The 13,521-nt window shown below is 31.5% G+C and overlaps 2 protein-coding genes across 2 annotated transcripts; one reads left to right on the forward strand and one right to left on the reverse strand.

Annotated features, from left to right (window-relative positions):
• Positions 1-7,494: 7,494 nt before the first annotated feature.
• Positions 7,495-12,004, forward strand: LOC106327399 (glutamate--tRNA ligase, cytoplasmic). Its single transcript, XM_013765544.1, has 6 exons — positions 7,495-7,747; positions 7,827-7,926; positions 8,404-8,557; positions 9,333-10,414; positions 11,086-11,553; positions 11,629-12,004. The coding sequence occupies exons 1-6, from the start codon at positions 7,608-7,610 to the stop codon at positions 11,851-11,853; spliced, it is 2,169 nt and encodes a 722-aa protein (XP_013620998.1). The 5' UTR covers positions 7,495-7,607; the 3' UTR covers positions 11,854-12,004.
• LOC106327401 (probable germin-like protein subfamily 2 member 5) lies at positions 11,974-12,853 on the reverse strand. The gene is made up of 2 exons (XM_013765545.1): positions 12,739-12,853; positions 11,974-12,557 (listed from the first exon to the last, which is right to left on the reverse strand). Exons 1-2 carry the CDS (start codon positions 12,851-12,853, stop codon positions 12,016-12,018), a joined length of 657 nt encoding a protein of 218 aa, XP_013620999.1. The 3' UTR covers positions 11,974-12,015.
• Positions 12,854-13,521: the final 668 nt, after the last annotated feature.

Below are 13,521 nucleotides of genomic sequence, written 5' to 3' on the forward strand. Positions count from 1 at the left end.
GGGGGGGGGGGGGATTATTCTTTTTTAATTTGTTGCTGCTCAATTTGAATAGTACTTTTTTCTTCATCTTCTGGTTAAGTCAATCAATGCCTATGAGTGTTTTTCTTATGATGATATCTAAAAAAGAAGATTCTTGTCTTAACAGAGATTTTTTTTTCTTTTTCAGCAAATTCACAACACAACTTTCACAACTTTCATAAAATGGGAAGAAGAATCAATAAGAGTTCTCTGAGCATTTACACAAGGATAACAGATGAAATGAAAATAGAAAATTTCTATCCCAATCTCATTCTCTCTTCTAACTGGGGCTTTCCCTATTGTATTAGGGAATAGGCTAAGATTTTGACGTTTGTGACTTCGTATATATACCAAAAAAAAGATCAAGACCAGAGGAATGATGAAACTGTGACATCAGGTGGGAAGAGCGAGTCCTCTCTACTTTGTTGAATGCTTAGCAACATTTATGAGAAAAATATCAAAAGTATATGTTTGTGTTGGTTGCTCAATAATGAATCGACGTTACATCACTCATATTTGGTCCACAAGCTTTACTTCTTGTCCTGCAAGTTATCTTTGATTACACTAATGCACAAATCTCATATTAGTAAGCCAGAAGTGTCTAAAATTTAATGTTAAGTGTGTATTCAAGTAATTCAACTGATCATGGGACTGAACTTATGTATACCCTTCATTTTCGATATATAATTAGGAAGTTCACACTCCATATAATCTCACTAAGACATGCCGGCATTAGAAAGAAGAACTTGTGAACAAACATATCATAAATAGGACACATCAATAAAAAAATTAATATGATATAGAAAATACACCGACTAAATTTTTTTTTTCTATTGTATTGACGTTCCAATATTTTTTTAAATCCCTTGAAATAATTATGTGTTAACTCTTATGGAAAATCATCACAAGGTATGATTTTGGTTGATCTACATAAATTTTATCTTAAAAACCAGAAGAGTCACTCTATATTTTATGGTATAATCACGAAAGTGAAATTATGCAGAATAAAAGAATCCTTATAAGATTACTTAAATAGAAAATTACCAAAAGACAAGTCACCAAAAGAACATTTATCAATAGATGCATGAGCCCTAGTTCCCTACAAATTAAATTTGAAAAATAAGTGACTAACACCAAATCATATAATTAACGTGAATCAATAACAAAATAAGTTAATATGTTTACAAAGGTATTAACCAACACCAATTCAATTGAAACAAATTTTGATTTTTCATGATTCTAAAGTATCAACACTTTTACTCTAATTTTATAGCAATCTTTAGCCGGCTCAATATCTCTAATAAGAAAAAGTGAAACGATCTTCTTTTTCAAAAAGACAACATTTGAAAGTGTTTCATTTTCTCTATTAAAAGAGAAGTACAATTTTTATCTACTATAAAAAGTCATACTGAGTTCATTTCATCAATTACCTCTATTCAATTATTCACATTATCTATTAAATATACAACATTTCTAAAAGTTCTTAATAATTATAAGGATATTAATATTATTACGAAACTTGTTAGAGAAAAATTTAACAAAATCTTACTAAAATTTTAAGTATATTTTTAAATTAATGCATGATTAATTTCGTAATTAGTAATATAATATTATTAAAAATTAATTTTAAATAAAATTTTATTACAAAAATAAAATTATATGGTATTTTTATAAATTTTATAATTGGTAATATATGAATTAAAATGAAAATTATATTAAATTGTTAAATTACTATAATATACTAAAATAATATGATTTTGTCATCTTTTTAAAATATAATATACTAAAACTAATATAATATACTAAAATAATATGATAGATGTTCTATGTATACAATATACTAAAACAATCAAACCAAATTGCTTAAACTGAAAAATGTATTTACTTATAAGATCTCACAATATACTAAAATAATAAAAATGCTAAAGTATACTTTAAACACAACATGAAATTATAAATTATCCTTAACAGATATCCTTTCTATAATAGAACTAAATAAAATTTTAAAATGTAGTGTATGCAAACTGTAGAAATTTTAAAAAAATATATATATATATACTGAAGGAGTTTCTCTATTTGATTATTTTATATTTATGAATTTACTGTACTGAACTAAAAAAATATTAGTATATAATAACAATTAATAACAAAGTAAAATGTATAAGATAAAAATTTATCCACACGAACGTGCTAGTCAAAATCTAGTATTATTTAAAGATGAAGTTCTGTAAGTTTTGTATGTATTTTCCATCAAATGTATGATGAGAATATATACTATCATAGCCTAAAGTCGACAAATTATTATAAGACATTATTAAGATGGATACTAAGATAAAGTCGGCTTCTATGTATTAGCATTTACATACAGAGGGGTGTCAATTCGGGCTGGCCCGGCCCGTCCCGGCCAAACCCGCTAAGCCCGTTGACATTTGAGCCCGGCCCGGCCCGGAAATATTTTGGGCCCGAAAATATTTTGGGCCCAGAATTCAAAGTCCGGCCCGGTCCGGCCCTTGTAGGGCTATAGGACTTTTCGGATTTTTTGGCATTTTTGAAAAATAATTTGTCATTGTCACTTCCATCGTTTTAATATATGTGAATTTTCATTAAAAAACAGTTTCATTTTTTAGTTTTAAAATATAAAGTAAGTTTAAACTTTTCTTCTTTATCAAAAATATTTTACTTTTCGTATGCTTTAAAAACATATTATAAACAAATCAATTTTAATAAGATTTAAATAATAAAAAAAAAATTAAAACTAAATATGTAAAAAGCAAAAATTATGATAAAGATGGTCAAATGTTTCATAATTTGTATTTGGAAACAAAAAACATGTTGTACATAAAAGAAGAATGTACATTTGCAAAATTTAAAATATGACACTTGTAATGATCAAACAATAAAGTGCATTAACAACTTTTATATGTGTTTTATTAGAGTGTTGGATAAAAATATTAAAATAATATGTCAATACTAATAATGATTTTGAATCAAGAATGATAATATTTAAGGTAAAATATAAAATTTCGGGTTTTCGGACCGGTCCTAGCCCAAATGGGCTTAGGCCCAAAATACCCAAAGCCCAAATGGGCTTAGCCCGAAAGGCCCGATCTTTTTGGGCTTATAAAACTAAGCCCAAACCCGGTAATTTTTAGGATAGGCGGACTCGGGCTGCGGGCTTCGGTCCTAATTGACATGTCTATACATAATATTATAACTATAATACGACATAGACTAAGATAAATATCACTTACACATTATCTATACTATCATTAAATTATAAACAATAATAAAAGATATATTATGTTCCACGTCCAGTAACAAATATGATTTAAAATTATCCATTAGCATATATGATTTTAAAACAAAATAATAAGAATTGGTCATAACTCTTCAAAGTTACAATTTTTTTTAATAAAAAAGGTGTATGTCTAATTACAAAACTTGAAATAGTTATACTATTTAAATTAATAAATTAATAATTCAGCTAAAAACTAATAATAAATTATTGACTAACCTAAACCTAATAAAAATGACAAATAAGAAAAATTAACTAAAATCCGGAAGAACATGACAAATAAGCAAAAAAAAAAATTATATATCTAATTACAAATTTTATAGTTATATTATTAAATTAATTAATTATTAACTCAGCTAAAAACTATTAATAAATTAATGGAAAGTATGACAAATAAGCAAAAATACCTCATAAATAATAGTATAGATAAACAATACTAAGTTTTTTACTATTATTATTATTATCAAATAAATACAACTTTTGTTTATATATAAAATTTAATAAAATTATATAAAAATATAAATAAAAATCAATAAAAATATAAGTAAAATATAAGTGAAAATTATTTTTTTTAATGTGAAATTTTGTATTAACAACCAATCTATATTGTTATTTGAGAAGTGAGTTTGTTGATGGTATCTATATTTTGCAAAATATCTATATTTTGCAAAATATTTGCATTAGTCAGCGGTGGAAAATCTGTCGGCATAATTTTGAATCAAAGAGTTTGTTTGTAAAAATCCGATGAACTTAAGTTGATTTCTCTTCTTTATAGAATGTTTCATTGGAATCCAAGTGTGAACTTGTTTATTTAGGGTAGATGATAGATTAAGGTCTAACCTAAGACTCAACTGAGTTAATGTCTATCTTAATTTGCTGGTTTAACCTCGTAATCGTTCTCGTCTAAATTGGTGTGATGGCTAGGAAACATGAGAGAAAGAGAGAGATTATTATATCTCTTTACAAACGACTTACATATTTATAGGAGCCATAGGTCAGCAAAATACATATATTAGAATAAATATTAAAATATTGCAAGAATGTTAAATTCTTACTAGAGTATTTGTTCTAAAAAGAATGTAAACATGCTCATCTTCTCTGAATTTAACACTTAACCAAACGCCTCATAACTAAGTGGATTCTGTTCGGATTCATCTACTCTCTTGAAAACACACTGATGCATGAAAAATAGTCATAACCAAAAGGATATAGTAGTCACACTCCATATGAGATTGAAGCATACATCCTTGCCTAACATTGTTACCTACAACTACAAGTGCTATTAGAGATGAAGCAAGTATTGCAAGGATACAGTGGTGGTACTAATGAAATCAAAACATGTGACGTCTCTCTTTCTTGTGGAAATGTCTGTGAGACTATTTGAGAATTATGTAAAAACCAAGTTCTCGTTGTCTCTCGTTGTCTAAAGAACACTAAATTCAATACAAGTTGGGATGAATAATGTAAAGTTTGATACTTTATGGACTTTAGTGGTAAAAAAGTACAAAAATTTGAAAAACTTATAATCAACTCAATACATTGAACATTAGGAATGACAATTACTCTCTTTTTGTGTAAAGAAAACTTATAATTCAATCCAAGCTGGGATAGATTCTGACCCGGCCCTGATAGGAATGCAATGTTTGGCCAAATTATTCAAACTGTTTGTTTAGCCTAGTGGTATCAATACTATTAAATTATAAATATGATCTATTGATAAAAGATTATGTCCAACTATTATTTCAACAAAACATACATTTTAAATATAACTGCAATTAAATTTAATTTCTGAATCTAACCACCACATGTCTAATAATCGGGTAACCACCACAATAACCACCATGACCAGTTTGATTAAAATATATTGATGCAGTCTATTCATACAAACATCAATTAATATATCACGTCAGTTACCAAAGAAATATTTATGCCAATATATATCTACTAATAATAGCAATCCCAATTAATTCAAAAGGTTGTGAATTCCACTTATGTTGAAAGGTTGTGTTTTTTCAACAACTAAAAGTTGTGCCTTTTTATTTAAAAATGTCTATTTATATTGAAAGAATGTGACCATTTATATTGAAAAGTTGTGATTCTTCATATAAATATTATTACAAAAAGACACAACCTTTTAATTCAAAAGATGTGACTCTTCAAACAAATTTTTGAAAATCTATAAATAGTCCAATGTACATGTCTTCTCAAAGCATAATTTTCACTAATCAAACAGGGGCGGAGCTAGAGAAAAAAATTGTGGGGGGAAAAATAAAATTATGCATAGAACTAAGGATAGGTTTGTTAAAAAATAGGAGGGCAAATTGAAAACTAGTCAATGTTTTACACTGAATCTTTAAAATGAGTTGGGGGTAGCTGCCCCCCTGTTATTCAATGTGGCTCCGCCACTGTAATCAAGTAAAATGGTGAAGAAAAAAAAATTAATAATAGCAAACCCAAACAATGTTGAAAAGTTATATGTTTTATAAGAATTTTATTTCTTGTTAAAAGTTGTGTCTTTTCATTATATATTAAGATATGTCCTTTCATTATTTGTTTCAAGAGTTGTGTATTAGTTAGTATTTAAATTAAAAAGATGTAATTATTTAAATGAAAATTGTGACTATTCATATATGTATCATTTCAAAATAACTACCTTTAAATTGAAAAGTTGTGACTATTCATACAAGTATCATTTTAAAATAACCACCTTTAAACTGGAAAAAATGTGACTATACATCTATATGAAAGTTATGACCTTTTCTCGACAACATAAAAAGTTATTCAAATTAGAATATATCATTTTCTTAATATTTCTTAGATTTTGCATGTTTTATCCATCCGGAAACTTTTTTGTCTTATGAATCTCAATTTCAATTTACACCCTTTCGTTCACGTCATTTACTCTTTTTCAGTCATGACACATTCATACCTTCGGTCAAGGAACATTCGTCCACCCCTTGGAACAAGTTCATACCTCTTGAATCACATCATGTTTGCATCCCTTAGTTTATAACGTGTTCGTACCTCTTAGGTTATGAATCGTTCGTACTTTTTCGTTGACGACCCAACAGTCTAACGTAAACTATACATTTTTTATTTAAAAAGATTTTTATGTTTAGTAAGAGATTTTATTTATTTATTATAAATTGATATAACTTAAAATTTTAGAGTAACTTACCTAAAATAATAAAAAATATATAATTTTATTAGTATTGATGTATTTGTATTTTAGTTGTAATTTTAAATTATAGAATATACATTTTTAATATTATCTACAAGTAAATATAAACACATATGTTCTACGTTTTGACATGATAATTTTTGAAATTAAAATTATTTATTTATATAATATATAAATTATAATATGATATATTTATTTATAAAAATGAGTTCCCACGCGATATCGCGTGGGTTCCTTACCTAGTATTTTTAGTAGTAAGTGACTATAAATCTAGATACCAAAGAAACAAAAACATTAGAAAAATCAACTTTGTTTTAATTAAATTTATGCCAATATACATTGACATTCCAAACACATATTCCAATATATATTGACATTCCAAACACATATCAATTGTAACTATAATTTTTTTTTATCTTTTTAAAATTAATCATTCTTTAAAAATAAAATACAAAATTAATGTGTGAAATGACCATGACACAATTGTATAGTTATGTAACATCACAAATTCAATACAATTATCAAAACCTCTTACTAATAATTTAAAAAATATTATACACAAACATATAAATTAAATTTCTTTAACATATAAAAAAAATTACAAAAAATGTTACATATTTACATTAAAAAAACAAAAAAATTACAAACCAACATTATACATGCGGGTCAACATCTAGAACCGACAAATATGATTACAAAGAAACGAACATACGAGTATTATGATTACAAAGAACTAGCATATGCCGTCAACTTTTAAATCACTACTATTATTTTATAAAATAGATTTTGATAAAGGTTTATACACAGATATGATTAAAAACAAAAATATAATTATAAAAAAAACACAAATATGAAAATTAAATTTCTAAAAAAAAATTAAAACAAAAATATACCCGCATAATCTAGTTATTAGCTAATTTGGAATCTAACAGCGTAAGCTCGATCTGTGGGTGGGCTCATTACCGGTTTTACGTTTTGAAATAGCTTATGGGTCCTCTTATAAAGTCAGGACCGCTCTCCATCTAAAACCTAAGACCCAAAAGACTGTTTTTTTTTAAATCGGTTTTGTCGCCGCCCCTCGTCTCACAAACACAAAGGAAGAAGAAGAAGAATATGGAAGGGATCAAGCTCTCTTTCCCACCGGAGACTCCGCCGCTTTCAGTAATCGCTGCTCTCTCCCTCTCATCTTCTCCGGTAACCATCGACTCCTCCTCCTCCGCAACCGCCGTCCCTACTTTCGTTTTCTCCGACGGGTACTCCTCTCACTTTTTTCCCAATCTGATTCCTTCTCTTCCTCTTTGAAACTAAAACCCTTTTTTTCTCTGGATTTAGGCGAAAACTGAGTGGGACATCAGTTCTTCTCCGGTACGTTGGTCGATCAGCGAAGTCTCTTCCTGGGTTTTACGGCCACGATGCTTTCGAATCTTCACAGGTCTCAAACACGAATCTTCCTCATTGTAGAATTTTGCTTTAAAAGTGGACAAAGTCTCAACCTTTACTTTGTTTCTTCTTCTTATTGTAGATTTTTTTTGTAAAGTCTCAACCTTTACTCTGTTTCTAATTGTAGATTTTGTTTAAAAAGTCTCAACCTTTGCTTAGTTTCTTCTTCTTATTGTAGATTTTTTGTTTAAAGTCTCAACTCAACCTTTACTCTGTTTTTTTTTGTTTAAAGTCTCAACCTTTATACTTTGTTTCTTCTTCTCATTGTAGATTTTGTTTGTAAAGTCTTAACCTTTACTCTGTTTCTTCTTCGCATTTTAGATTTTATGTGTAAAGTCTCAACCTTTACTCTGTTTCTTCTTCTCGTTGTAGATTTTGTTTTTAAAGTCTGAACCTTTACTTTGTTTCTTCTTCTCATTGTAGATTTTTTTGTTTAAAGTCTCAACCTATATTATGTTTTCTTTTGCAGATTGATGAGTGGGTAGATTACGCTTGTGTCTTCTCCTCTGGCTCAGAGTTTGAGAATGCTTGCACTCGCGTTGATAAGTACCTTCAGAGTGGCACCTTTCTTGTTGGTCATTCTCTTTCCATTGCCGATGTTGCTGTTTGGTCAGCTCTTGCTGGTATGTATCCATCATCTTGCTATGAATCTTGCTGAACATAGCTCATTAGCTACATTATGCAATGTTCTAAAAATCAGACCTAGCCAACCTATCTTTATAAAATCCGATCTAATCAGCTTAAATCGGTTAAAGCTATTCTAAATTGGTTTAAATGGATCGAAGTTGGTCTAATACAATCTGAATTGGTCGGTTAAATCAAGCAAAAATGTTAGTATAAGTCCACAAATTTATCTGATTTTGGTTTTTATATCCAAGTTTTATAATGGGCAAATCTCCAAAATAGCAACTTTTTAAGTTTATATCACAAAAATAGCACTCAAAAACTAAAATGACCAAAATAGCACATTTCTAAGTTTATCCTTTGAAAATTTTAATAACCCTAAAATCTAAACCCTAAACCTTAAACTCTAAACCCTAAACCCTAAACCCTAAATCCTAAACCCCACCCTTTAACTCTAAACCCTAAGTTTGTGACTTTTGATAAAACATTAAGTGCTATTTTTGTGACTTTTGACCTTGAGTGCTAGTTTGGGAACATAAACTTGATTTAGTGCTATTTTTGTCTTTTTCTCTTTTATAATTCATCAAAATAATTCTATAATTAAATATATAGTATATAATTAAATCTTAAATTTAAAATATCTAATATAAATATATAATATATAAATAAATAAACAAATAATTGGTTAAAGCTTGAGGAATAATCTGCATATTTACAGCCAAGCCATTTCTTGAACAATAGTTACAGTCTCTAACACACTGATATCATCATCAGGATCCGGTCCAAGATGGGAGAGTTTGAGGAAATCTAAAAAGTATCAGAACTTGGTCAGATGGTTCAACTCAATATCGCTCGAGTACGCAGAGCCACTCAACAAGCTAGCTACATATACTGCGAAGAAGCCTTCAGGGAAGGCTGTTTCTGCTGCACCAAGGTCCAAGGACCAACAAGCAGACAACGTCAACGACAAAGGAAAGCCTGAAGTGGACTTGCCAGGTGCAGAACTCGGAAAAGTCAAACTCCGTTTCGCCCCGGAGCCAAGCGGCTACCTCCACATCGGCCACGCCAAGGCCGCCCTTCTGAACAAGTACTTCGCCGAGCGGTACCAAGGGGAAGTCATCATCCGCTTCGACGACACAAACCCCGCCAAAGAGAGCAACGAGTTCGTCGAAAACCTCGTCAAGGACATCGGTACCTTGGGGATCAAGTACGAGCGCGTGACCTACACTTCCGACTACTTCCCCGACCTCATGAACATGGCCGAGAAGCTCCTGCGCGAGGGGAAAGCCTACGTGGACGACACGCCGAGGGAGCAGATGCAGAAGGAGAGGATGGACGGGATCGATTCCAAATGCAGGAACCATACCATCGAGGAGAATCTTAACCTCTGGCGAGAGATGATCGCTGGAAGCGAGAGAGGGTTGCAGTGCTGCGTCCGCGGGAAGCTGGACATGCAAGACCCCAACAAAGCTATGCGTGACCCTGTTTACTACCGCTGCAACCCTATGTCTCATCACCGTATAGGGGACAAGTACAAGATCTATCCGACGTATGACTTCGCTTGTCCCTTTGTGGACTCCATTGAAGGGATAACGCACGCGCTTCGGTCGAGTGAGTATCATGATAGGAATGCTCAGTACTATAAGGTTCTGGAGGATATGGGGTTGAGGAGAGTTGAGATTTATGAGTTTAGTAGGTTGAATCTTGTTTACACGCTTCTTAGTAAGAGGAAGCTTCTCTGGTTTGTTCAGCAAGGGTTGGTTGGTGGGTGGGATGATCCACGGTTTCCTACGGTCCAAGGCATTGTTCGAAGAGGTTTGAAAATCGAGGCACTGATTCAGTTCATTCTAGAACAGGTAAACATTTTACTTCTCTTTGTTTTTATGTCTCTTTTAAGTGTTCTGTAATAACAATTATGTTTTCATCAATAGTTAGGCGGTTAATTAGGCGTTTACTAGAGGACTAGCTACTAATCAAATTATTTGGACATAGACCGATTAACAAATTATTGATTTATTTTTTCATATATTTTACATTTATATTAGATATTTTAGTGTTGTTTAATTATAAATTTTAGATGAATTATAAAAATTAGATATACAAAAAAAAAGAATTAGACAAATTTTTGGATTTGAACTAACATTAGATATTTTAGTGCTGTTTAATTATAAATTTTAGATGAATTATAAAAATTAGATATACAAAAAAAGAAAGAATTAGATAAATTTTGGATTTGAACTAACATTAGATACTTTAGTGTTGTTTAATTATAAATTTTAGATGAATTATAAAAATTAGATATACAAAAAAGAAAGAATTAGACAAATTTTTGGATTTGAACTAACATTATTGCTTGATTTATGAGATTTAGACCAATTTAGATTGATTTAAACCGATTTAAATTGTTTTTAACCTATTTAGAACAGTTTAAACCGAATTGAGCAGGCATAAATTGGATTTTAGAAAATATTTACAGCCTATTTTAATTGTTCTGTAATAACAATTATGTTTTGATTAACGTTTCCAGGGTGCTTCAAAGAATCTAAACTTGATGGAGTGGGACAAGCTTTGGACTATTAACAAGAAGATAGTTGATCCTGTGTGTCCTAGACATACGGCTGTGGTTGAAGAGAGGCGTGTGCTGTTGACATTAACCGATGGTCCTGATGAGCCGTTTGTCCGGATGATACCAAAGCACAAGAAGTTTGAAGGCGCTGGAGAGAAGGCGACCACTTTCACCAAGAACATATGGATTGAGGGAGCTGATGCGAGTGCCATCTCTGTTAACGAGGAAGTGACTTTGATGGATTGGGGAAACGCCATTGTGAAGGAAGTCACAAAGGACGAGGAGGGTCGTGTCACTGCGTTGTCTGGCGTTCTGAATCTCAAAGGGTCTGTTAAGACTACAAAGCTGAAGCTGACATGGCTTCCAGAGACTAATGAGTTGGTTAAGCTCACGTTGACAGACTTTGATTATTTGATCACCAAGAAGAAGGTAAGAGAATTTGTTGATGTCTATCGTTTCTACTCTCAGAATCACTGATGTGTTTTTGGTTTGGTGCAAACACAGCTAGAGGAAGATGATGAGGTTGCTACTTTTGTGAATCCTTACACGAAGAAGGAAACGTCGGCACTTGGTGATTCTAATATGAGGAACCTGCAGCGTGGTGATGTGATTCAGCTTGAGAGGAAAGGCTACTACAGATGTGATGTGCCTTTTATCAAGTCTTCAAAACCTATCGTCTTGTTCTCAATCCCAGATGGAAGGCAACACCAGCCATTGGCTGCTAATTGACTTTTCCCATTTTATGAAACTTGTATTAATGAATTTGCCAAAAAAAAAATCTCTGTTTAAGACAAGAATCTTCTTTGCTTTTAGTTTTAAGTACATCTTTTGTTACAATGGAGCAACAAAACAAAGAAGAAGAAAAAGATTGTGTTGTGTTCTGTTCTTGTCTCACTTCTTGGGTTGGTATCTGGACTTAATCTTCTTAACCTGTTTGGGTTTGAACTGGAAAGACTTAACAAGAATGTCTTCAGGAAGAGCACCAAAGAGAGATGACACAAGCGACTGTGTTCCAGGCAACTGGCTATCAAAAGCTGCCATTACAGAAGCTGGAGCAGACTTAGCAATGTTCTTCTGAAAATGTAAAAGTCCTTTGGGGAAAACGAAGACTTCTCCTTTGTTAATGTGTTTGGCAACGAGTTTTCCAGCGGTAGTTACAAAGCCTACGTAGAGCTGACCTTCTAGGACGTAGATGATCTCGGAGGCACGTGGGTGGACGTGCGGTGGGTTTAGGCCGTTTGGTGCGTAGTCAATGCGGGACATGGAGAGGCCTAGAGTGTTGAGTCCTGGTAGCTTCTCTACGGTGGCTCCGGTTACTATGGCTCCCGTGGAGGTGTTGGAAGCGGCGGAGGCGGTGGCTAAGCCTTGGAAGTAAAAGTCTTCCGGTGTTACTTGTGTTGTGTCCTTGCATGTGTATCCGTTGACTTTGACCGCTTCGTTAGTCAAAGATGGAAAAAAGAAAATGTTAAAAATAGGAAATATAACGAAATTAAAAAAATGAAAAATAATTTTGAGAATAATATTATGCTGTGGAAATTGAAACACAGGAAAAATGATTTGTTATATGAAATGTAATCAGGAGTTTAGAAATATAAAACAAAATTAATTAAATACCATTGGACAAATCAGCAACACAAATATCTTGAAGCATGTTGGACTCTGAAGCTACGGCCATGGCTGAGACCAACATGGTAACAACAACAAGTAGATGGGTCGTTACTGACGCCATTGTTGTTGTTATTGTTTATATTCTGAAAACAGCAGAGCTTCTTCTTGAAGATGAGTTTATAATTAAGAATAAATCAACGGATGGAGAATCTTTAAAATTAGATGTTCTTATAAGTCCTGAGGCTTTGAATGTTTATTTTTAGACTAATTGTGAAAGGTGTAATTAGGCCTTAACTTAGACAATTAGTTGTTTGTTAATACGTAGGCTAGTTGTGATTAACAGAGGGTTGTTCATTGGAAATAACTTGTTATCCTCCTGGTAATTACAAAAGTCCAAATCACCAAATTCAAAATAATAACTTGTTTCAATAAATAAATAGAAAATGTGGAAGTTGGCTGGTTATTTCCTTTATATAGTTCAATCTTGGTAAAGGCCGACAGAGATTTGTCTGTTAAAATGTCATTGTGTCACAACATAAATATAAAATAAAGGGTCAATTGCAAATGGATATACACTGAGGACTAACAAATTGCCTCTTTAACAAAACCACAAGTTCAAGTTGAGACCATAGTAGATGTTATATATCATCAACCAGGTGAGTCTCACCAAGAAAAACTATAATTTAATAACTCAAAATGTACATATATTAATGAATTTATATGTAAACACATGTATCACATACGTATACAGATACAATGAGTTCGTTGACGCAAAAAGTGTGGGATGAA

The sequence above is a fragment of the Brassica oleracea genome, chromosome C2 (assembly GCF_000695525.1).
Source record: "Brassica oleracea var. oleracea cultivar TO1000 chromosome C2, BOL, whole genome shotgun sequence".
NCBI classification, from domain to species: domain Eukaryota; kingdom Viridiplantae; phylum Streptophyta; class Magnoliopsida; order Brassicales; family Brassicaceae; genus Brassica; species Brassica oleracea.